The sequence below is a fragment of the Pelobates fuscus genome, chromosome 1 (assembly GCF_036172605.1).
Source record: "Pelobates fuscus isolate aPelFus1 chromosome 1, aPelFus1.pri, whole genome shotgun sequence".
Lineage (NCBI taxonomy): Eukaryota > Metazoa > Chordata > Amphibia > Anura > Pelobatidae > Pelobates > Pelobates fuscus.
In genome coordinates, this window is record NC_086317.1 from 235,159,326 (window position 1) to 235,185,487 (window position 26,162).

A 26,162-nucleotide genomic window follows, 5' to 3' on the forward strand; every position below is an offset into this window, starting at 1 on the left:
ACATTGGCAGAAAGAAATAACTGCCAACAGTAGTAATAAGAGTAACCTTCCAATTCAATGATACCCATTAGTTAGTATTGCTTGAAAGTGGTCTATGGATGTTAACATTATTAAAGCTCACGGGAAAAAAGAGATTTAACAAACAATTCTATGTCTGTCAATTATCTAATTCTTGCTTTAAAAATTAAATAAATAAAAAATGATCAAGCTATTTAACATTGACAGAATGACAGTTACTGCAAGGTAGTTTTTACCGTGTATCCTAATAGCTATTGACCAGTATGCATGCAATACTTACCAGAGATTAATACCACTGTAAAAATGTTAAAACAGAATAAAAAAATAAAAATAATATCTGCTAAGTATTCCAACATTTATAGACTTAAAAAAAAAAAAAAACACAAAATGTTGTACAGTTACATAATAGTTTGGGGGAGAGGGGGACTGAAGTCCATTCAGACTTCAGTTAACATTCATACATCTGCTTATACTGGTTAGCCAAAATAAATCACACAAAAAAACAAAAGAAGGATGTGTAACCTATATAGGTAGGTTAATATTATATAATATTATAGGACCAGTCACTAAGTTAAGATAGAGAAAGACCTGTCAACATTGGGTTACATTTAGTGTTGTGGCCGATGTATGCACTGTATGATCATATACTGTAACTAAGTCTTCACTATTTTACCTCTGTCATGTGTTTATACAACATTTATAGGATTTAAGGCTTGTTTGAGGTTGTGTGCCCTGTGTTTTGTATGCTGTAATTAGTCTTGGTGGCATTCCTCTAATTTACTAGGTTTGGGTGAGGATAGCGTCTCCAATTAAATATTTGTTTGTTTTTTTTAAGCATTTCCATTATTTCATGATTACAATATTGGAGGCAGTCAACTCTTTCTAAACATGGTGTCATAAGCAAACAACCATCAGTGGGAATGTATAATGTGGGTGCTGCAGTGAGTTTCAGACACTTGTGTCAACATAGGAATAAAAGGTCTGAGGCTATTTATCAGCATCTACAAAGAGCATAAGGTAAAAAGTGAGCGTTCCTACCTCAATTATGATGACAACAGAAGCCAACATTCACAATGACAACATTGTCATTTAATATGCAAACCATAAATGCCTAAAATAGTTAAATGGATTAAAAAAAAAAAAAAAAAAAAAAAGACCAAACTATAGGTAGCTTATATATACACATAATGGCAATAAAAGCTGTGTAGGTGACACATCCTGTGTAGAAACCCTTCAATAGCGACGCATTTTAATGCAAGACGTACCACGAAGATTAAGAAGCTAATCTGTTTTACCATTCATATATAAAAAGTGATGACTTGCTTATTTGACTTGGCATGCTTGTAACAAGTGGCTGAAGACTCAGGACTTGTTAATTAGGTGATATTTCATTCATGTGATGAATGAGGCAGCACACTTAAAGACAATGTGAATACATGTTTTTAAAAAAAGAAGTACATGTGTGATGGCTAATAAATGTGACACATTTATGGAAAGTAAAGTCCAGAAGCAGACACCCTACTAGACAGCAATTAACTTGAAATAGACGTTTTAATGCTCTGTCTATGTAATAATACAAACAAAATAACTAATTAAGTTGTATTGTACATAAAAGAAAATGTGCTGGATACCAATAAAGTTATAGTATTACTAATAGAGAAACACAGGTAAAGTAACACTCAAAGCACCATAAAAACTTCACTGCGTTGTAGTGAAAATGGTGCAAGGACTGCCTTGGCTCCCTCCAATAAAAGTAAATATATGATATGTTGGCTAGCATTTTGCCAAACACCAGTGGCCTCTTCCATTGAGAGTTGTGCAGGAGCTTCCGTTGCAGAGTCAGCTGATAGTGTCAGCAGATCAGTCTCAGCCGAAGAGCTAGGTCCTACACTGATGGGCTAGCTCAGAACAAAGAGCTTTTAGCTGTCAATGGAACAAACACCTGGCACTTCTCATTAACTACTGATGATCTCAGTCGATCCACAGCTTCCCCATACTGAAGCATTGGGGAGCTAGTGTGCATGCGTGGCAATCAATGCTCTGCGCCAATCATCTCCTTATAGATTTGCGCTAACTCAAAACATCTCTAAAGGCAGTGTTCAATGCCTTCAAGGTGACCGTCAAGATCAGGGGTAGTCAACCTTTTTCTACCTACCGCCCACTAATGCATCTTTCTTGATGGAAAAATTTCCTTACCGCCCACCAGTTTTCGCGCAAGTGCGGAATATTTTTTAGAAAGGAGGGTGTTTTTAAAAATAAAATAAATGTACGTACATTTCTCTTTTTATTTCTACTTTATCCATGTTTATAATGTTTTTTTAACTTTATAAAGTTTAATGAGAAAACAATAAAGTAAATTGAAATTACCTTTACTAGTGATTAATGAGGTCCTTGAGGTTGATGCTGCGAGACTAAATATTATCTGGTTCGATTTTCGTAAGTTGGATGGGGGGGGCTGTAAGGTGGGTAGGTGTTTTGTAAGCTGGGTAGTGGTTCTGTATGGTGGGTAGGGGGGGCTGTGAGGTGGGTAGGGGGGCCATATAGTGGGTAGAGGGGCTGTAAGGTGGGTAGGGGGACTGTGAGGTGGGTAGGGGGACTGCAAGGTGGGTAGGGGGACTGCGAGGTGGGTAGGGGGACTGTGAGGTGGGTAGGGGGCTGCATAGTAGGTAGGGGGACTGTGAGGTGGATGGGGGACTGTGGGGTGAATAGGGGGGCAGTATAGTGGGTAGGAGAGCTGTGAGGTGGGTAGGGGGGCTCTATAGTGGGTAGGGGGTTGTATAGTGGGTAGAGGGGCAGTATAGTGGTTAGGGGAGCTGTGAGGTGGGTAGGGGGGCTCTATAGTGGGTAGGGGGGTTGTATAGTGGGTAGGGGGGCTGTGAGGTGGGTAGGAGGGCAGTATAGTGGGTAGGGGAGCTGTGAGGTGGGTAGGGGGGCTCTATAGTGGGTAGGGGGGCTCTATAGTGGGTAGGGGGGCGGTATAGTGGGTAGGGGAGCTGTGAGGTGGGTAGGCGGGCTGTGAGGTGGGTAGGGGGGGCTCTATAGTGGGTAGGGGGGCAGTATAGTGGGTAGGGGAGCTGTGAGGTGGGTAGGGGGCAGTATAGTGGGTAGGGGAGCTGTGATGTGAGTAGGGGGGCAGTATAGTGGGTAGGGGAGCTGTGAGGTGGGTAGGGGGCTCTATAGTGGGTAGGGGGCTGTAAGGGGGGGTAGGGAGGCTCTATAGTGGGTAGGGGGCTGTGAGGTGGGTAGGGGGGCTGTGAGGTGGGTAGGGGGCAGTATAGTGGGTAGGGGGCTGTGAGGTGGGTAGGGGGGACATTATAGTGGGTAGGGGGCATTATAGTGAGTAGGGGGTCAGTTTAGTGGGTAGGGGCAGTGAGATGGGTAGGGGGCTGTGAGGTGGGTAGGGGGGCAGTATAGTGGGTAGGGGGCTGTGCGGTGGGTAGGGGGGCATTATAGTGGGTAGGGGGCATTATAGTGCGTAGGGGGTCAGTATAGTGGGTAGGGGGCAGTGAGGTGGGTAGGGGCAGTGAGGTGGGTAGGGGGGCAGTATAGTGGGTAGGGGGGCAGTATAGTGGGTAGGGGGCTGTGAGGTGGGTAGAGGGACTGTCTGTGAGGTGGGGGCATTTGAATGGTGGGTAGGGGGCTGAAAAAGGTAAATACCTTTCAGTGTCCTCTTGGTACGGTGGGTAGCTTCCCAGTAACATGTGTGGGGGTGGAGCTTGTGGGCAGGAGGCAGAGCTTCTGTTTGGGGGCGGGGCATGCGACCGGAATGATTTTAGAGTGTGCAGGGAGACTGAGAGGTCTCCCTGCAGCTGCTGGCAGCCACACCAGCCCCCAGCTCCTCCCTCCTTCCTCCTTCCTCCCCTCGGACTGACAGGCTGGCACAGTCTGAGGGGAGGATTAATCAGAATGATTAGGTCTGTCAGCCCCAGCCACACCAGCCCAGCCACCCACTCTCTTAAACAGAGGATTTAGCCGCCGAAATCCCTACCGCCCACCTGGAATCCTGAAACGCCCACTAGTGGGCGGTAGGGACCAGGTTGACGACCCATGGTCAAGATGCTGAACATCAGTCCTGAGGTTTTCCAGGAGCGTGTCAGGAAGTTATTATAGTAACACCTTTTAGACTGCAGGGACAGTTTATTTGAGGCAGAATCGCTACATTGAAGCAACACTATAGTGTCAGGAATACAATTGTGTATTCCTGACACTACAGTGTTAAAATAAAAAAAAATATATCAGATTTTAGGTGGCCGGACCCTTCTTGCCCTATTCTAACCCCTTAACCCCTTAAGGACCAAACTTCTGGAATAAAAGGGAATCATGACATGTCACACATGTCATGTGTCCTTAAGGGGTTAAGGACCAAACTTCTGGAATAAAAGGGAATCATGACATGTCACACGTCATGTGTCCTTAAGGGGTTAAAAAAGTAAAAAATTGACCTTTATTCCAGAGCTGTGTGGGTCTGCTGTGGCTGGCTCCACCCCCATCCCCTTGGCTGAGATCATTGAAGACTTTTGCTAATCCAATGCTTTTCAATGGGAGGCTATTGCGCCAATCAGCATCTCCTCAGAGATGCAGTGAATGGATGTATCTCTGTGGGAAGCATTTAGTGTCTACATGCTGAGTTTGACTCAAAAACACCTCGAGTGGTGTCTGATGTCACTTTAAGCTGTATTGGTTCTGATGCCTAGATTGTCCATTTAATCATGGCCTCTTACATTATGCAATTACAGAGTGAATGACTAAGCTCCAAATTGCAAATTACATCCATCAAAATATTTAACATAAGAAAGCACTAGGTCTTTAATGAATGTGTGGGAAATTCGAGCATATTCATTTTTACTTTTAACTAATGTAAGCAGGTCTAATTGCCTCTAACATATAAATCATTATTGTGCAATGCACTGTATAAAACAATAAAACATTTACTTACCTGAAGGTCTTTGACATTAGGAAAAGGAATTCCTACAGTAATCACAGCCCGGGCATTGTCATCAGAGAAATCTAGTCCTTCACTCACTTTCCCTCTGCACACAGCAATAAGGAGAGCACCATCTGTAACCACAACACAAAAAAGACTAAACACATGTTGCAATTTAATGAAAAACAAATGTGGCTGACCACATTAATGTTTTTTTTTTTTTTTTTACAGTATTCTATTAAAACAGGTTAAAATCATTTATTTGACATTTGATAAATCAAACTTAGAAGGCCATGTACAGTTAGTCATGTTAGGCCATAGATTCATACAGAGTTCTTCACTAAAGAAAGAATTCAAAGTCAATTTGTAGTGTTTAACATTTCGGACCAAAGTAGTTAAACTGGGCAAATATCGCTGACTCAGAGAAGGTTTCCAGATCTACAGGTGATACTCGAAAAAATTGAATATCGTGCAAAAGTTAATTTATTTCAGTAATGCAACGTAAAATATATGAGATAGACGCATTACATGCAAAGCAAGATAGTTCAAGCCGTGATTTGTCATAAGTGCGATGATTATGGCTTACAGCTCATGAAAACCCCAAATCCACAATCTCAGTAAATTAGAATATTACATGTAATCAATAAAACAAGGAGTGTACATAGAACAATATCGGACCTCTGAAAAGTATAAGCATGCATATGGACTCAGTACTTGGTTTGGGCCCCTTTTGCATCAATTACGGCCTCAATGCGGCGTGGCATGGAAGCTATCAGCCTGTGGCACTGCTGAGGTGTTATGGAAGACCAGGATGCTTCAATAGCGGCCTTCAGCTTTTCTGCATTGTTCTGTCTTCTGTCTCTCATCTTTCTCTTGGCAATGCCCCATAGATTCTCTATGGGGCTCAGGTCAGGTGAGTTTTCTGGCCAATCAAGCACAGTAATCCCACGGTCATTGAACCAGGCTTGACAAGATGAAAACGACATCTGAGCCCATGTCCAGGATCTGTCTGTGTGTGGTGGCTCTTGATGCACTGACTCCAGCCTCAGTCCACTCCTTGTGAAAGTCCCCAACACTTTTGAATGGCCTTTTCCTGACAATCCTCTCCAGGCTGCAGTCATCCCTGCTACTTGTGAACCTTTTTCTTCCACATAACTTTCTATTAATGTGCTTTGATACAGCACTTTGGGAACATCCAACTTCCTTCACAATTACCTTTTGAGGCTTTCCCTCCTTATGGAGGGTGTCAATTATTGTTTTCTGCACAACTGTCAGGTCAGCAGTCTTCCCCATGATTGTGATTCCTACTGAACCAGACTGAGAGACCATTTAAAGGCTCAGAAACTCTTTGCAGGTGTTATGGCTTACTTAGCTGATTAGAGTGGGACACTGTGAGCCTAGAATATGGCACCTTTTCACAATATTCTAATTTACTGAGATTGTGGAATTGGGGTTTTCATGAGCTGTAAACCATATTCATCGCACTTATGTCAAATCACGTCTTGAACTATCATGCTTTGCATATAATGCGTCTATCTCATATATTAGTTTCCCCTTTTGCATTGCATTACTGAAATAAATGAACATTTGCACAATATTCTATTTTTTCGAGTATCACCTGTAATGTACCTTAAATTTGAACTTCACTTCAAATTCACTATGAAGTCTAGTGAATAGGTTTGTCAGTAATTTTTGGATATCATAAATTACATGTATACTGAATGATTTATACTGAATGAATCTTCCTTTCCCTCTCCAGTTGGCGAAAGTGACCCTCCTCAAGTGTGGTCGATGCAATGAGGCAGTGCCTCGTAGGGCTCTCAGTCCATGTGGGCAAACATTGGGGGAAGGTGGCACTGATAAAAAAAAAAAAAAAGATTGTCGCAAGAAGGCCCCTTCTGCTCCGGCAGCATGCTTCCTGTGATAACTCGCTGCCCTGTTTTAAGAGCCTGTGATCAATCATGAATTCTTGCCCAGAAGCTCTGGTAGAGTGTATCAAGCTGTTGTACGGTATACTCTAGGGAGCCACGATGGGCTTAGGTCCTGTTCTACATATTGGAGGACAGATGCCATTTTGTGTGCACAGCCCGGTGGAAATACCACTAGTCTGCAGACAGGAACACAGGGTAGGTGCAGGGCGAGTAGCCCAAGAAAGTCCAATGGAGACCAGGAGCACCTCCACTGGACCAGACCAGATCGGGAACTAGAGAGCAAGGAGATTGCTCGCTTCTCCTCAGCTCCATCCCCTGTAGGCCCCAGCAGCAAGTCATGAGACACCGGCAGGCAGTAGACTTATGTGAAGCCTTTAGATGTTCCTACGGGAATCCCGGGCTCAGATGGTGCTAGGTGGCGTTAAGTAGCAGGGATTTGTACCTTAAACCAGCCCTAAATGTTGCTCCGTTCAGATGCTCTAGAGATCAATTCTGGAGCTATTGAATAGTGGAGGAATAAGTGGGAACATGCCATTGACCTGACCTCACAATTAAGCTGCTGCACAGACTCCCAAGATGCTCATCTGATTTTTTAAGCCACTTACCCGCTTTGGGAGCCTGCCGAGGAGCCTTGGGGTACCTTTGGAGGACTCCAATCTACACGTTTCTGGGGATTTCCAGCGCGGCCTGGTGCTGTGAAATGGCGGGAGAGGTGGACGATCTCCCGTGCTACACAGGCTCGGCCCTCGATGCGATAACCAGCAGACCCGCTCCCCCCTCCCTTGGACCGGTGGGGTTTCAATGCTTTTTCCCGTGCTGGGTGTAGCGGAGCGCTAGTCTTAGGGACTTTTCTACGCTGGTTTCTCCAAGATGAACTAAAGAACAAAGAAGATGCTTCACAGGAACAGCTAAATACAGCAAGGCAAGACAAGATTCTCCCAACACTTCCCTAGTAACTGGTCGACACTCAGTTTTGGGGGAATAACTGAAGTTTAATGGTGGCCGTGTGCCTTTTATGTGATTTTTTTCCCCACAATGTTGCTGCCCAGGTGGACCTTGTGGGGCACCGAGACACAAAGTTAACAGACCAATGAAACCGGGTTATACATAGACACTCCCATACAGTATGTACAAGCCCTCCCCTCTGTCTGGTAGATGATTGGGGTAGATAATGTAATAACTATTATCTCCAGGCAGGAAAACCACATATTTTCACAAGATTCTAGAAGTACCCCAAAAACATGACATAATCACCATAAATGGCACATGCCTGGATAGCTCTGATGAACAACATATCCAAAAATCACCCAGATCAGAGCTGGGACTCCGAGCACAGCGGAGGCCCAGGAGAGGGGATACGCCTAGACAAGGTGGCGAGCCAGCTGCCGCAGACCAAGACCACACGGGCGCCCGGGACCGGAGCGACCCTCCCCCGCAGCAGAGCGGACTTTTGTTCCCAGGAGGAAACAGCCTACCATCCGCAGGCATCGGCTAAACAATCCCAGGCAGAGACAATCCCCAACATAGAGCATAGCCTCACCTGCTCCCAGGGGACGAACAAACAGACTCCAATGACTCACCCACCATTCTCCCTCGGTGTACCCCCTGAAAGAAGTACTACCCCAGGGGCATGTTGCCAGACTGGCTAGTTCCCACTTTAAATTTCCAGACCCTGAATGTTACACCAACAATACAACCAGCCCGGGACGGCACCTAATCTCAGTGGACGCTGTACTCCCGTTGTCATTTCACTTATTTCACTCTTATTTTCTCTTCACCATGTGAATATACCTGTCGCACCAAATCAGCTTGTTACCCACTGCACATAGCCGGCTGACTCCAAGCCTAACCATCACCTCTGTAGAAACACAATCTACTCACACATAGCCTGACACTAAGTACCCAGTGGCTTAAACACTCACAGTTAATCGTTATTTAGCATATTATACAGCTAACTCTTATAAGACAATCCTGTTATCAGCATACACTACCCTAACACAAACTTGAAACCAAGCCATCCGCTGACACTAATTGTCTTAACCTGTGAACCACATCTCGATATGCTTAATTACCCTAGCATGTTAGTTAATATATGCATTGTTTATTAGCCTGTTTTTCTTTGTGATCATATAAAAAAAAAAAAAAAAAAATGTGCCGACCAAACTGCCACACTTTTGAAATGCATGGAAGACGCTTGTGGACACTGTTGTGGCTCTGCACGCTTGTTGTCATCATATGCACAAATAAAATAAAGAATTAAAAAAAAAAAAAAAAGAAGGGGAAAAGGGGATATGGACAGCCCAGAACTGATATAAAATATGATACCAGGGTGCATTCTGCTACACTGGGTATAGGCTGAATAAGAGCTCGTATACAGGAAAAGCACCGTAGTTCCTGTTCAGAGCCCTCCTTTGCAATAATGGACGCCATCCAGTTCCCTATGCAGCCTTTTGTTTTCTTTTATGTTCTTTTTTTCGTTTCTCACCATTATATTTACCAAGTATTGCAATGCAGCATCACTCTTGTTTTGCTAGTCTCAGGGAATGCAATGCCAGTGAGTTAAGCCAATATAGTTAACCTATGCATAGTTTAGCATGTTTCACTAATTATCTACTCAATACTACATATCTCAGCAACATAAGCGTGTTTCACAACCTATTTTAATACTTTTACTACCATGTCTATGGCTTTGCATAACGTAGTATCTCTCTAAATATTTAATCTAGACATGTTCTGCTTACTCTACACTACATTAAAAAATTGTGCAGTATACTCGAATGCCTTGTAACTATTATGCTTTGTCCAGTTAACTCAGTGGCGGTTCCAGGGGGAGTGCAATGGAGCAATCACACACACTGCAAGGCTTACACACCGCACCGCTCAGACACTACACCTTTCACATTGCACCACTCACACGCACCACTGCTCCTATGCCATATATCTCAGCAGACCCCAGGTAAGTTATCAAACTGTTCTTAAACGGTTTGACTACTTACTTTGGAAGGGGGTCCTGGCACTACTCACACCATAACCACTATACTGAACTTTAGTGGTTATTGTGCCTGGATTATTTCTTTAAATAATCTACAAGTGCCCCTCCCAAGATCAGGCTCTGGATCCACACCTGAGTTAGTGTCGGGGCATTGTCAGACTGTCTGTTAATCATATTTACACAAAAATAAAGAATTTAAAAAAAAATAAAAAATATCTAATGCTGAAAAACCTAAAGTCAGGAAGATTTTGGCGTATGCACACATGATACTGGCTAGGCTGACATACTTGTGTTTTGCAGATATGCATTTTTCACCTAAAAAAATAAAAATAAAAAGGAAGTTTCAGACAAAAGATTTCAAGTTTTATGAAAGACACGGAGGCTCATATTGCTTAACCCTTTCTTTACTGTCCATCAATACCAGCAAAGAATACAAAATGTAAGAAAAATGTTATCCATAGTGATAAGACACTACCATACCAAGTCCCAGTATAATAGTCAGCACCTCCCAACATATTTCCTCTTTCTTTGCTGCTCCACACAAAGATAAGTACAACAAAATTTACTCTTACCTATAACTATTTTTGATTATTATTTTGTAATTTCTCCTTCTTATTATTATTATATTGTTATTTCCTATAGTAAAACCGATTTCCTCGTGTTTATTACTTCTGTTTTTGTATCATATGAGGCGGGCAAGGACGCCCAGGGCCTATTGTTTGGGGACTCCTTTATAAAGGACCTGGGGCGCTTTTACAGCCCTGGATAAAGACCAATCCTCCATGAAGAGGGAATTTCAAGGGCAGGTCTTTACCAGGGCCGGCAGATTCAGTGGTCGTCTGTCCGGCCGTTCCAACTACAACTCCCATGGCTCCTACACCCAGCAACCCCCCTATCAGGAGGTGAGAAACCAGTCCCCCTCGTTCCCCTCTCGTGGAAGGCCATGGCAATTCAGAGGCTTCAGAGGGAACTCCGGTTCCAGACGCCCTTACGGTAAGCTTACATCTACCTCCTGTTTCTTCCCATATTTGTGTAGGGTGCCACTGTTTGGGGTTTCCACATAGAATTGGTTGACACTCTTTGCCACATTTCTCCCCCCCCCCCCACCCCCTCACCCTATCTCGCTCTCAGTAAGCGACTGCGTCTTGGTAGACGTGGAATTGGCGACCCTTCACAAAAAAAGAGGCAATAGAACTAGTCCCCACAGGGGTACTCTGCAACATCATCCTGGTGGAAAAGAAGGGCGGACAGATGTGCCCAGTTATCAATCTCCATCCCCTCAACGCCTTGGTGCGCTGCCGCCACTTCAAGATGAAGGGCATCCACCTCCTGCGAGACTCCTTTGCGACGATTGGATGGCGAAACCAGATCTGAAGGACTCGTACCTGACGGTCCCAGTGGCCGAGACGTCCAGGGACTTAAGTTTCCTCTGGAAGGGCGACACCTGGCGCTTTACATGTCTTCTTTTTGGACTCGTCTGTATCTTGGTGCTTCATAAAATTGATGCACCCAGGCATGGCTTGGTTGCGCTGTCATGATTCATCAGTTCCTTTTTGATGCTGGTTTTGTGTCGCATCTTCAAAGAAAGAGGAAATATATTGGGCGGTTCTGACTATTATACTGGGACTTTGTATGGGAGTGGCTTATCACTATGGATACCATTTTTTCTTACGGTTAGTATTCTTCGCTGCTATTGGTGGACAGTAAACAAAGGGTTAAGCAATACTCGCCTCCATGTCTTTCATAAAATCATGCCTTTTTGTCATGAAATAGCAAAATCATGTAATTGCCTGGAATAAATAGACATAATGAATAAAAGAGCTGTTTTATACATCACACTTACCTTTCTCATCCTGATAACGTATTGCATCATAATACATCTGCAGTAATTTGTCAAAATCAGTCTTGTCCCCTCCTTGTGGTTCTTTAATAACCGTTTTGATCCTCTCCAGATTTTGCCACAGCCCAGTGTGCATCCATCGGTCTTTTAATTTGTCCAACATCTGTAAAGATTTGATTTAGGAAATTGTTCAGCAATGTTTGTATTTAACGTATATTCCCTAGATACAGAAAATATATGATTAATACAGCAATAGTTTAGTAAAGGACTCCTGGTGTTAAGAATCCGTTCCCATTTTGATTTTGAGGTGGATTTTCACCAAAATGAATGTCACTAATGAAAATAATACAATTGTGAAGAAAAAAAAAAAAAGGGAATTAAGAATTAAGAGACATAAATTAGAAAACGGGTAAGTGTGCATCCAAATATAACTTTGTATTCTTAGCCCTACAGTATCCCTTTAAAACAGCAGTGTGAAACAGATGCATGTTTTATATGAAACAGCTGGATACACAATTGTGTGAATGATAGGATAGGACAGGCTTCCCCAAACTCCGGCCCTCCAGATGTTGCTGAACTAATACTCCTGTGATTCTAAGCCTATTTCATTCAAGGCCGGAGTTTGGGGAAGCCTGGGATATGTTATATGTGTACCAACCTTACAACTGATTATGAACATTATACCAAATAGATACTAAATAAAGTGAAAAAAATAGGCGCTGACTTACAGTGCACTTACTCTTCTATAAAGAGCTATGCAGCAGCGCAACTACTAGGGGATCAATAGCGGCCCTAGATGTTTGGATGTCTGGAATATGACGCCAATAAATACATTAAGCATGAAGGAGCAGTGAGAAAAGATTACAGGAGCCACTGGATACCAGGGAGAAAATCCCCACTGGACCTCAGGGAGAGGATCCACACAACCTCTCCCGAAGGTAGAATATGTCTGGTAGGGTAATATGCGTGCCTGTCAATTATTATTATTATTATGATATATATAGAGCGCAGTCAAATTCCGCAGCGCTTTACAATGGGTGGACGGACAGACATGTAGTTGTAACCAGACAAGTTGGACACACAGGAACAGAGGGGTTGAGGGCCCTGCTCAATGAGCTTACATGCTAGATGAAGTGGGGTAAAATGACACAAAAAGGTAAGGATAGTATTAGATTAGTGACAGTTGCAGAAGAGGAATCAGTTGGGAGCTATTAACAGTTTAATTGATACGCTTTTATGAAGAAGTGGGTTTTTAACGATTTTTTGAAGGAGTGTAGACTGGGTGAGCATCTAACGGAGGAGGGAAGCGAGTTCCACAGGAACGGTGCAGCCCTCGAGAAACCTTGAAGGCGAGCATCAGAGGTGGGAGTACGGACAGAAGATAGACGCAAGTGCCTAGACGGGACATACTTGTGTATAAGGGAGGATGGATAGGTGGGAGCAGCATTATGTAGAGATTTGAAAGCAAGAACCAGAATTTTAAATGGAGCTCTATAATTTTATAGGAAGCCAATGTAGGGACTGACAGAAGGGTGAGGCATGGGAGGTGCGGGCGGTCAGGAAGATGAGCCTCGCCACCGCATTCATTATGGACTGTAACGGCGCAAGTTGAGAGCACATCAGGCCACCGAGAAGCGGGTTACAGTAGTCAAGGCGAGAAAGGACAAACACCTTAGTCGCATCTGGCGTTAAGTAGGGGCGGATGCGCGCAATGTTTTTGAGATGGAAATGACAGGATTTGGCGATAGATTGAACATGAGGCTTGAAGGAGAGGCCGGAGTCAAAGAGAACACCTAGGCAGCGAGCCTGCGTGGTGGAGCTGATGGTAGCACCGTTGACTTGAAGGGAGACAGACACAGGAGTAACAACATTTGAGGGAGGAAAGACCAGAATTTAGTGAGAGGTGGAGAAAGAGAAGAAGACAGAGTACAGATGAGATGCGAGGGAATTGGATCTAGGGAGCAGGTGGTGGGGCGGGAGGACTGGAGAAGAGCAGAAACTTCTTCCGATGTAGCGGGTGCGAATGAACATAGAACAGCAGAGGGAGTGAAGTTAGGGGAAGAAGAAAGATGAGAGATCTCTTCTCTGATTGTAGAGATCTTGTCAGTGAAGTGAGTTGCAAAGTCTGAGGCGGTCAAGTTAGTAGGTGGAGGAGGAAGAGCAGGGCGAAGAAGAGAGTTAAATGTGTGAAATAGTCGTTTGGGTTCGCGGGAGAGTGTGGTTATGAGGGTATTGAAGTAATTAACTTTTGCAGAGGAAAGAGCCAAGCTGTATGAGCTCAGCATAAATGTATAGTGGAGAAAGTCAGATGCACAGTGAGACTTTCTCCAACAGCGTTCAGCAGTTCTGGAGCATTTTTGGAGGTAGCAAGTGAGCTTGGTGTGCCAGGGTTGTTGTTGGCGAGCCTGCAGCGTTTAAGTGTAAAAGGTGCCAAGATGTCTAGTTGAGAGGAGAGGGTGGAATTGTAGAAAGAGGTTGCAGAATTAGGACAGGTGAGGTTTGAGATAGGTAAAAGGAGATTAGTGGAGAAATGCTCTAGGTCAAGACATTGGAGGTTTCTGTGAGAGTGATGTTCAGATGGTGGTGTCAATTGGGTCTTAGGTATGCCAATGTCAAGTCAGCAGATGGTGGTCAGCTAGAGGAAAAGGAATATTGGAGAGATTAGAGGCAGTACAGAGGTTGGTGAAGGCAAGATCAAGAGTGTTTCCTGCTGTATGGGTTGCTAAATTGTACCATTGCGTAAGGCCAAAGGAGGAGGTTACAGAGAGCAGACAAGAAGCATCAGTATCTTTCAGTATGTTTCAAATCACTGAGAGTGCAAAATTTTGTTCTGCCCTAGGCGACTGTCACTCTGATTACGCCACTGATGCTATATGCTCAAATGTTTAAAGTACGTATTATACCTATAGCGCAAATTAATGCATAAGTCTGGTGTTCCAGAAAAAAAATACTTTGCAATAACATGCAGCAACTAACTGTGCTTTGCATCAATAAGCAAACCTCAAACTAAAAAAAAAAAATCCACAAAATGAACAGACCCTCTTATGCGAATTGTGACGTCAATCTCCGTTAGCGTAAGAGACTGTGCATTTGCTGTGCACATAGAAGTCTGCAAGTTGCCAAGAATTATGAGTACTTTGCTACATTGTTACTTTTGACTTGTTAGAATGCAGAATCTAAGACTCTCTCAGTTCCTTCATTATTTTGCTTTCTCGCTAGCAGGGGCACCGGAGCATGTGAGAGCAAGTAACTGAAAGTGGACTGAGGGTCACACACAAACAATGCAAGGATGGACCAATGGTAGACCCCATCTGACATAGCATTGTGGAATTTGTATGACAGATGGGAAATCAACCTTTTGGTCACCCTTGAACAAAAACAATTTCTTGCACCAGGGCCCTCTCTACACCTTGTACATTGGCATTACAGGCCTCCAAGATAGTGCAGTATTTGCGATAAACCGGTCAAGATTAGAAAATGATTAACATGTCTTCCTACCCCTACTACTCACAACACCACAAAGTTTCTCTCACATACGCACATGTCATAATTAGAGGGACTAAGCGATTAATAGGTCTGTTTATTTCATGAGCTCAACAGTGTTAATAACCAAATCCTGAATTTAAGAGAATTAAATATATTTAGCCTCAGTTTAGCCATTCGGATTTAATTTTCCAGAATTGGGGGTTTAGTGAAAAACCCTTATTTTCTCTAAAGATCTGTAGCGGTACTTACCGTTTCCAGGGGCCGGCCGGGGTCCTCTGTTCAAGCCGCGCGCGGCTCATCCGATGGCTGCAACAGGAAGGCGGGCAGTGACCGCGAGAAGCGGTCATGTGTCCCGCCTAACTCTAAGAGCGCGCCGCGGGTCTCGGGCGCGCTCTTAAAGGGACAGTGGGAGCCTAAATTGGCAAAGGCCTCCCATTGGTCCCTGTCATGCCACACTCCCCATACACTTACCTTTTGGGGGCATGGATGTGACAGAGACCAATCAAAATAGATGTTAAGATATATATACTCACCCTTTTCCCTTAGTTCCTTGCCCTATCGTGGTTTGTTTCAGTTCCCTTCAGCGCTTGTTGTATTCAGTTGTGTTCCTTCGTACTTGACCTTGGCTTTGTTTTCTGACTACATTATCTCTTTATCCTTATCTGTTCTGTTTGCCGGCTTGCTGTTTACTGTGTACCAGACCCTGGCTAGTCCTAGTTTACGCTGTCTCTTTGTGCCCTTGACCTCGGATCGCTCCCGACTCTGTACTTCTCCTATATATGTCGAGTCCGGCCACTCTATGGTCCGGTAGACGTATCTCCCCTCTGTGTTATCTTCTGTTTAGTTGAATCCTGCGTGTTGGGGTATATTTTCGTTACAAGATCGAGATGTTAGATTTAATTCCTATTGCACATGATTTAACAGTAGCTTTTACATTGCACCAAGCTATGAAAAGGTATCTGGAAATCATATTACACACTACGTTAACTCATCTGCCAATAAACCTGTTAGAATAATGATCATTCAGAAAAATGTTATGATTGCAGATAGACTACAAAATTAGCACTCCAAATAGGTAGTAAACTTACTGATAAATAATAAAAAGCTAGAAGGCAGTAAACCACGTCTGTTTAATTATGAAGCAATGGTAAAATGATTTAAAGGCCCAAAAACATCCTCAAGTTCACATTTTTAACTAATACCCAGAAAATCTACTGGGCATTCCACCAAACTTAAACACTTAAGAATATTTTAACCTGCCTCAGTGATACTTGGAAGAAAACCCAGCCATAATATTCACTCTAATAAAATCACTGTATCAACGCTGCTTTTAGTGCAAAAAGTCAGGCAGTCTCAAAGGAGAAACGTTGATCTAAAAGCCTTTTGCCATGCAAGGCTCTTCGAAAGGTTTGCTGCTCAAATTTTCTTCTTGGATAATCACTGCTTCAAAAATCTGTGTTTCTTTGCTAGGATGAAACAGGGTTGAAGGGTCAAACAGAAGTTTTATCTTCAGTAACAAAGTTTCACATCTGAACACGGGAAATAGATATCATCACACTGCCTTGTACATTGCAAATATCAGATATTCTTATTTAAAACCTATCAATGTGGAATGTGAAAAGTCCTAATAAAGCTTTGGTGCCTGCCTTACAGGAACACTATAGGGTCAGGAATACAAATATGTATTTTTAGGAGGCTTGCCTCCCTTAGCCCCCCTATAAAAGTTTTAAAAAACTCACCTAATTTCAAGCGCCACACGGGTCTGCCGGCACTGGTTCTGTCCCCTTTGTGTCATCAAAATGGACGATTTTTAGCCAATTCAATGCTTTCCCATAGGGCTAAAATCAGCACGGGGGTGGGGCCAAATCAGGACCTCCTTAGAGATGCATTGAATCAATGCATCTCTATGAGGAAAATTCAGCGTCTCCACACAGAGTGTGGGGACGCTGAACGTCAGGGCTGCTTTTTCGGCAGCATTGACCCAGGAAGCACCTCCCGTAGCCATCTAAGGAGTGGCCAGCTCGAGGTGTCCCTAGAGGCAATGTAAACACTGCCTTTTCGCTGAAAAGGCAGTGTTTGCATGAAAAAAGCCTGAAGGGAGCTATTCTACTCACCAGAACAACTACATTAAGCTGTAGTTGTTCTGGTGACTATAGTGTCCCTTTAATCCCAGAGCAGCAAAACGCAGGTCCACTATTAGTGGGAGTTATGCTTATATTTTCAATAAACTCCAGTAAGGATATGGTTGGACAGAACCGGAGGATAGGTTCAGCAACATTCTGTTTCCCCAGTCGTCCTATTGGCATCGTGATCGGGAGAGGGTCTGGATTAATTAGAACAGCTGCAAACACAAGCTGCTACCCAGGAGAGTCGTTCCCATCAATCTCAGGCAGTCTAGGGCATGTAAAGGAGCCATAGCCTAACAAACCAAGTAAATATCTATATCTATATATCTATATATATCTATATATATCTATATATATATAGATATAGATAGATAGATACATAAGGTTGACATGAGTATTAGTAAAATAAACTGTAATTAAATGAGTTTTTAATTGTCATATTAAAAAAAATGCAAAAAATTGGGGCATATGATTAATAAAACCGTTTAATGTATAGAGATCACATTTGACATAAACATAAGGAATGTATTTGGTTTCATCAAATGCATTACCTGAACATATTTGACCAACAAGACTCATAATTTCCGTCATCCTAAACTAATTGAAGGATGTCTAATCAGAACACCAGTAAAGATAGGATTCCTGGGGAGCTGGAGTAAGCTGTCATTTTAAATATGCCCTTGTCACGCACTTGGACATCTTATGAATTGTGAAAACGGACATCAACATCACAGTTACACCACATCAACCAGGAGAATGTGAAAAAGATAGACATGAGAAAAACAAGTGGGAATGCCTAAACACATTTTAAAAGAGTGATATATATATATTTATTTTTTAAAACAACATTTTTGCATTTGTTCCAGTGTCTAGCAGTGACTGGTGGTAGCAAGTTATCAGAACAAAATTAGAAACACCGCTATATGATATTAAAACCTACAAAGAATCAATGCCAAATACGAAGGCAAAAAAAATTCTCATTAGAGATTTTGTCTTTTAATGCAAAGAAGCAGGTTAAAGTGTTAGTGTAGGACTCACCCAAGACATAGCAAGTGATCTTACACTTTAATGGCCATTGGAGTAATGCTAATCTAATCTGCTAATCTATAGTTATTTCAATGGATAGGGATAGTGTGCAGGTAATTTTTTTTGTAGAAAATAATTAGGCCATTGCACGCTTTATAAAACGTAAAATGGTCAAACAGGTACATTTGCACTTTTTTAAGGAGGTATGTGGCAGAATACAAAAACATATACCTGCTCAATGGACATTTCATTTGAAAATAAAGAATATTTATATGCACCCAGTTTAATGGTTTCCTAAAAGAGCTGACACTTGACAAAAGTGTCTGCTCTTTTAGGAAACCTTTAAACTGGGTGCAGGACTTGGCTCTTGTTCAGCTGATGTTCCCTAGAAATGAGTAGGCCCTGCAGAAGCTTCCAGCTGTCTAAAGAGGCAGAGAACCGCACCCAACAGTCAAGGAGTAGAAAGTAAAACCAGTAGCAAATGGCTAAATACGTACATTGGAGTAGGGCACTCCTGCCACCATAACCACTACAGCAAGCTCTTGGAGTGTTCCTTTAATGTTGGTACTACCAAATAGATGTATTTTCCACTACCATTTTCTAAATTGTAATTGTGTTATGTGATCAAATATAACAGTGTTCTTACAACAAATATGATGCAAGGTAATGCAATCCTTGTATTCAAAGATGGCATCAAGGACTATCCCGTTTCAAATGTCTTAACAGAAAATCAAAAACGTACCACTAATAAAAATGGAAAGTATTCCAAAACTATAGGCAAGATCAAAATAGTACGATTTTACTCAATATAATGTCTTTAAGAATTGTAGCTTGTTAAAGTAATGCTTTTGTTGTAAATCCCAGTGTTCGAGCACTTCAAGGGACACAATACACATCAAAATAACTAACTTAATGAAACTGTTATGGTGATAGATTATGGCCCTAAAGTCTCACTGCTCAATTTTCTGACATTAAGGAGTTAAATCACTGCTTGGCAAATTTATTTCTAGAAGCCAACTAAAAAAATTAAGGAGCCAGTTTATTTATTTATTTTTTTAAGGGACACTATAGTCACTAGAACCACTACAGATTAGTGTTGTTGTTATGGTGCTTATAGCCCGTCTCTGTAGCCTTTTCAATGTAAAAGCGGCCTTTTAAGAAAAAAGACAACGGTTACACTGCTGCCTACTAAGTCCTCTGGTGACAGTCACTAAGACAGCTACTAGAGTCCTGTGTCAGTGCTCTGCATGGAGGTGCTGAATGTTACCCATAGAGAACATGCGTAATATCCTTCCAACGCTTTCCTATGGGAAAGCAGTGGCTTAGCTGAGATCATTAACATCTAAGCTATGGAGGCGGGACAAGCAACAGCGAAACCAGCACGGCGTGGGGAAAAAAAGGTAAGTAAAAACACCAAATCATGTGATCGGAGAGGGGCAGGTACCTAAACAGACACACACACACACACACACACACACTGACAGACATACACAGTGCTAGCATATTAAATGATCTGGACTTTTGGCTTGGGTTGTCAGGCAGGTCCCCCAAATAGAAATCAATAAAATTACTTAATTATGTAAAAATATTACATAAATATGCATAATATAAATATATATACACACACAAACATACATACAGACACACATGTAATTTGTATGGATTAATAAAAAAAACACATCGTATGACATTATATACAAGATATATAGATAGAATTTATCTATATCTATATATATATATATATATATATATATATATCTATATATATATATATATATATATATATATATATTTGGGAGTCTAGCCAACTCCTTGGTTTTGCACCCCTCCCTGTTACAGGTGCCTCATCTCAGGTCCCTATTTAGCCTTGTACTGCAGAGAGCCTCAGATGGAATTTTTTCCCAAGTGGGTTAATCTCATAAGAGCAGACATTAGACTGAGAGTAGGACCTGCCAAAGATGGGGTACATTGACGTTGTGGCAGGCTTATGCAATGTATGATCATATAATGTAACTAAATCCCCATTATTTTTTTGCCTAGATTAGGTGTTTTTAAAAAAAACTTTTAAAAACGAATAAAATCTGTCAACATTGAAGTTGCTGTTTAGTAGATAGGAGAGTGCGCTGGATCTTGTGTATTGTTTATTATATATATATATATATATATATATATATATATATATATATATATATATATATATATATATATATATATATACACACACACACACACCTCTAGATATATATATATATATTTTTTTTTTTTACATTTATTTTTTAAAAAAATAACTTTTTTTCACTAGCAGGGAGACTGCCTGTCAGTTCAGGCAGTCCCCCTGCAGGCAACACTGTGGACGCCTATTGCGGCCCTTGGGATCCTAATTAGCAAGGGGGGGGGACTGTCTGGGCTGTCAGACAGTCCCCCCCCCCAGGCAGAGAGGAAGGCCGATCGCCGGCAGGGAACGGAGCCGATTGGGTAAGTAGGAATACCTCAGATGTACTAGGTACCTCGAGGCACTCAGCAGACAGGCAGAGCATCGGATGCTCTGCTATACTGCCGGGCGCCACATGAGGCAACCCAAAAGTGATTGCTCCGGGGGAGCGATCACCTGGCAGTCTGGGGAGGTATTGCAGGATGCCTCGACATCCCTTTAATACCGCTAGAGCGGCTGGAAGTGATCACGATCGCCTCCAGTGCTCAAATGTGCCGCGTACGTATCCGGTATGTCCGAGGTCGTTAACGACCATTTTTTGTCGGACGTACCTGATATGTCTGCGGCCACTAAGGGGTTAATCTAGAATTTCACTCTTCTCTGTTAATAGCCCACAAGACCCCACAGGGTCACTACAGTCACTAAAACAACTTTAGCATAATAAAGCAGTTTTGGTGTATAGGTCATGCCCCTGTAGTCTTACTGCTCAATTCTTTGCCATTTAGGAGTTAAATCACGTTGTTTATGCAGCACTGGGAACACCTCCATGCATGTGACTTACACAGCCTTCCTAAACACTTCCTATAAACAGTCATCTAATGCTTATACTTCCTTTATTGAAAATTCTGTTTAATTTAGAATGTTTTATCACCTGCTCTATTAATAGCTTGCTAGGCTCTGCAGGAGCCTACTGTATGTAATTAAAGTTCAATTTACAGAGCTTAAACTTAAGTTACATCTGATTGAAAGTGAAACCATTTTTTTCATCCAGGCTTTGGGAGTCACAGCCAGGGGGAAGTGTGGCTAGGGCTGCATGGACAGAAACAAAAGTGAAAAAAGTGAATTGAGCATTGAGACTGAAGAGGCATGATCTATTCACTTAAACTAATTTATTAAGCTAAAGTTGTTTCAATGCCTATAGTGTCCCTTTAAGAGTAATAGATAAGTCCATAAGTGTGTGGCCTTTGGCATCACATTACATAGTTCAGACACAATAGCCAGTATCCAACACTTGTGCCCAACTCTAGATGGTTTGTAGCTTGTTCTGCATTTTGGCTCTGTCCTTTACTACTGCACTTCCTTAAAACAAGATATTCTGGCTAAAAAAAGTCAAATGATATTGCTTCCATTGGTGGGAGAATTTGGACTAATACTTTAGGTGTGAATTAACAAGTGGGGCAAATGTATCACAGCTAGCAAAGAGTATGAGGTTGAGTTAGGGACAGACAATATAAAGAGCAACATTAGGAGCAGGTAGTAACAGAAGAGTCATAGAAGACTAGAAGACCATCTTGCCAGGAGTAGAAAGTCTGTGACCAAATAAGATATCATAATTCACCAAAGAACAAAATGTAACAGCATTACATTTAAAATCCTTACATGATACTATTTATAAAACTATGATAAACAATTACTACCTGGACACAGTGCAGCCATAAAAAGTGAAAATCCTTAAAGTGATCCTATAGTGCTGGCACTATAGGCTCCTGGAGTGTCCATCTCCCTCAGGGTTCCCCTCCAGCGCCGATGTTCTTTGGTGCTGGGTCAGGCTCCGCTCACGCTTGTCCCGTGCCGACGTCAGCCGGTGGGGAAGACCTAATGCACATGCGTGGGCAATGGCCATGTGCGCATTAGACCTCCCCATAGGAAAGCATATGGGGAAAATCTGACGCTGGAGGTCCGTGAGGATGTCCAGGGTCAGATAATGGACCAAAAGTCCATTTGAATTCCGGAATTCAATGTTTTACATTGCAGCACTAAGTGCAAAAGGGTCATAGCACCTAGACCACTTCAATTAGCTCATGTGGTCTGGGTGCCTACAGTGTCCCTTTAAGAAAAGCTTGGAGGGAGACAGGCAATGAATTGCAGATATTTGTAGACTCAATTAATGAGAAATATGTTATGGTTTCTGCACTAGTAATTTTATGTAGCTAACTAGACCACAACAGGCCTGACTATTCCCTCTCCCTAGTATGCTCAGTCCCAAGCATCAAGTTCTATTTGAGCATCCATGGAGATTCAAGCCTGCACATAAGGAAGTCCAAGGTTTCAAGAACATTGGAGAGTACATATATATGACATCCAAGGAAGCAAAGTGAATATGTTTATAAACTAGATAGGCCCCTGGAGAGAGGATATACAGTCCAACAACATGGCCTCTGGGAGTCCAAATGGGCAGTGCATCCCATAACATAATATCATTCAAATGCAGAAGGAGCTCTAAGTGTCTAAAGATTCAGACTAGGGAAGGCAACAGTGGATGGCCAAAGTCATGTAAATAGTTCCAACTGTACACTAGATTTCATGTTTAAATATTTGGAACCAGTCCAGATATTGATCATAAATATGAAAAACAGAAATTTTTACTTACCGTAAATTCTTTTTTTCTTAATATGGTGGCAGTAACCTCTGGGTTTTGCTCCTCCCTGTGGACAAGACCTTTAACAAGCTTTTTTAAAAGGATCCTCCCCCTTTAGGTATAAATACTGAACCCGCAAAACCTACCCCAGTACGTAACAAGTAAAGAAAACCAGAACAAGCAAACATCCAATGCAAAAAATTCTTTAATAAAGAGGGAGGGTAATAATACTGCCACCATATTAAGAAAAAAAGAATTTACGGTAAGTAAAAATTTCTGTTTTTTCTGTCATATGGTGGCAGTAACCTCTGGGATATAGCAAGAATCCCTCTGGGCGGGACCTATGCCACGACGGCTTGTAACACCTTACGCCCAAAAGCAGCTTCAGAGGCAGAGAATATGTCTAGCCGGTAGTGCTTGATAAAGGTGTTGAAGGACGACCAGCATGCCGCCTTGCAAATGACTTCTGGAGATGCAAGTGCTCTTTCTGCCCATGAGGTAGCCATTGCTCGAGTAGAATGGGCCTTGATTGTAGCAGGAGACTGAAGACCTGAGGAAGAATATGCCAAATCGATAGCCTGAATAAGCCAACGAGATAAGGTCCCACGGGAAGCCACCTTGCCCTTTTGGTGACCCTGAAAATTAACAAACAGGTGATCCGAAACTCTGAACTCCTTTGTTCTGTTTAAATATATACATAACGCTCTTCTGACGTCCAACTTTTGCCATCTGTGCTCTTGAAGGGATGAGGGCGCACTAAAAAAGGAAGGTAAAATAATAGGCTGATTAACATTTTTTGAAGATAAAACCTTTGGAAGAAAAGATGGTCTCGGGTAAAGAACCACTTTGTCCTCATGAAAAATGGTGAATTCATCTGAGGAGGACAGGGCGTGAAGTTCTCCCACTCTTTTGGCAGACGTGATGGCTACCAAAAACAATACCTTAAGAGATAAAATTTTCAAAGGAACTTCCTCCAAAGGTTCAAACGGGTTAGTACTAAGGGCCTGAAGGACTAGGGACAAGTCCCACGTCGGAAACACCGATAGTTTAGGAGGTCTCTTGAGGCTGATGGACCTAAAAAAATTTCTGACGAAAACATTGGCTGCCAAATCCTTAATAAGAAAAAAATTCAAAGCTGAGATTTGAACCTTGAGAGTGGAGACTCCCAGGCCTGCGTCAAAGCCGTCTTGCAAAAACTGAAGAATGTTATCTATAGACGGTTGTAATATCGAGACCCGGTGATCCCTACCCCAGTGAAGAAATTTGGACCAAATTCTGAAGTATATCCTAGAAGTTGATCTTCTAGTTGCGTGTAGTAAGACTGTTATTCTCTCATCTTGCAAGCCCTTGTTTCGAAGGATCAGCCTTGCAGTAGCCAAGCCGTCAACCTGAACATTTCCAGTACTTTCAAGGGTAGGTTCCTGTTCACAATGAGATGAACTGAAATGGGAAGCTCCCAATAGTTGATAGTCATCTTCTTTAGGGCCGCAAACCAGACTCTGTTTGGCCAATAAGGGATTATCGCCAATATCCTCGCCTTGTCCGTACGTGTCTTGAGGAGGACCTTTGGGATCAGGGGCAGAGGAGGGAAGATGTAAGCCAGCTGAAAATCCCACTTTATCGATAGAGCGTCTATCCAATTGGGTTGATCCGTTCTGAAAAGGGAGGCGAAGTGGGAAACCTTTTTGTTTGATTCTCTTGCCATCAAATCTACTTCTGGGACTCCGAATTTTCCAGTCAAGATTCTGAATACGTCTGGGTTTAGAGACCATTCCTTTTGGTCCCACTTCCCTCTGCTCAAATCGTCGGCTATTACATTTTCGCTGCCTCTTATGTAAACCGCTGCGATGTCTTCTAGATTTCTCTGCGCCCATTCCATAACTTCTGTACAAAGACTGTAAAGCCTTCTTGCTCTGGTTCCTCCCTGTCGATTGATATAAGAGACTACCGTGCGATTGTCTGACTGTATCTTGACCGCTCTTTGCAGTAGCCAAGGTCTGAGGTGATTAAGAGCATACAGAACCGCCAATAATTCTTTGAAATTTGTAGATTCCTTTGCTTCCTTGGAAGACCATTTTCCTTGGAACATGGTGGAGCCTAAGTGGGCTCCCCAACCTGAGTTTGAAGCGTCTGTGGTGACTATTAGCCAGACCTTTGGTAGAAAGGATAAACCTTTTAAAAGGCACTCTGAGGTTTTCCACCAATCTAGTTGCGTCTTCACCTGAGGGGACAGCAGGAATATTTTGTCCAGATCTTCCTCCTTCTTTGACCAGGAAGTCAGGATGTTCCATTGTAAGGGTCTGACCTTTGATCTTGCCCATTTGACCGCCGGGAAGGTGGCCGTAAGAAGGCCTAACACACTCATGGCCTCTCTGAAGGAACAAGTTTTCATCCTTTGGAGGTTGGAAATCGTTTTTCGGATCTTTTTTCTCTTTCGTTTGGGAAGGAAAATTGACATGGAGTCTGAATTGATCTCGAAACCGAGAAACTCTATAACTCTTGTTGGAATGCAAACTGATTTCTTTAGATTCAAGATCCAGCCATGGTCCTGAAGAAACCTTATAGTGACCTGCAGATCCTCGTGTAGTTGATCCTCGGTATGTGCCACTAGAAGCCAGTCGTCTAAATATGGGATAATTGAAATACCCCTTTCCCTCAAATGAGCAGTTAGAGGAGACAGGATCTTTGTAAAGATTCTTGGAGCGGACGACAGACCAAAAGGCAGGGCCCTGAATTGGAAATGAAGGATGTGACCTCTTCTTCTTCTTATTGCAAATCTTAAATATTTCCTTGAAGCGGTGGCTATCGGAACATGAAGATACGCATCCTTTAAGTCTATCTTTACCATCACGTCGCTTTTTTGTAATAGAGGAAAAATCGATGCGATTGATTCCATACGGAATCTGTGATAGGGGATAAACTGATTTATTTTCTTCAAATCCAGAATGGGCCAAAACGAGTTGTCCGGTTTTGGAACCAGAAATAGTCTCGAATAGACTCCCCGAAATTCCTGTTTTTTTGGAACTCTT

At 42.4% G+C, this 26,162-nt stretch overlaps 1 protein-coding gene across 1 annotated transcript in view; it reads right to left on the minus strand.

Moving 5' to 3' along the window:
- BRIP1 (BRCA1 interacting helicase 1) overlaps window positions 1-26,162 on the minus strand; it is a 328,956-nt gene that overhangs the window by 93,757 nt on the left and 209,037 nt on the right. The window contains exons 15-16 of the mRNA XM_063455293.1: window positions 11,709-11,868; window positions 4,955-5,076 (exon numbers count right to left, since the gene is read on the minus strand). Coding sequence (XP_063311363.1) covers window positions 4,955-5,076; window positions 11,709-11,868 — 282 coding nt within the window. The remainder of the gene's footprint in view (window positions 1-4,954; window positions 5,077-11,708; window positions 11,869-26,162) is intronic.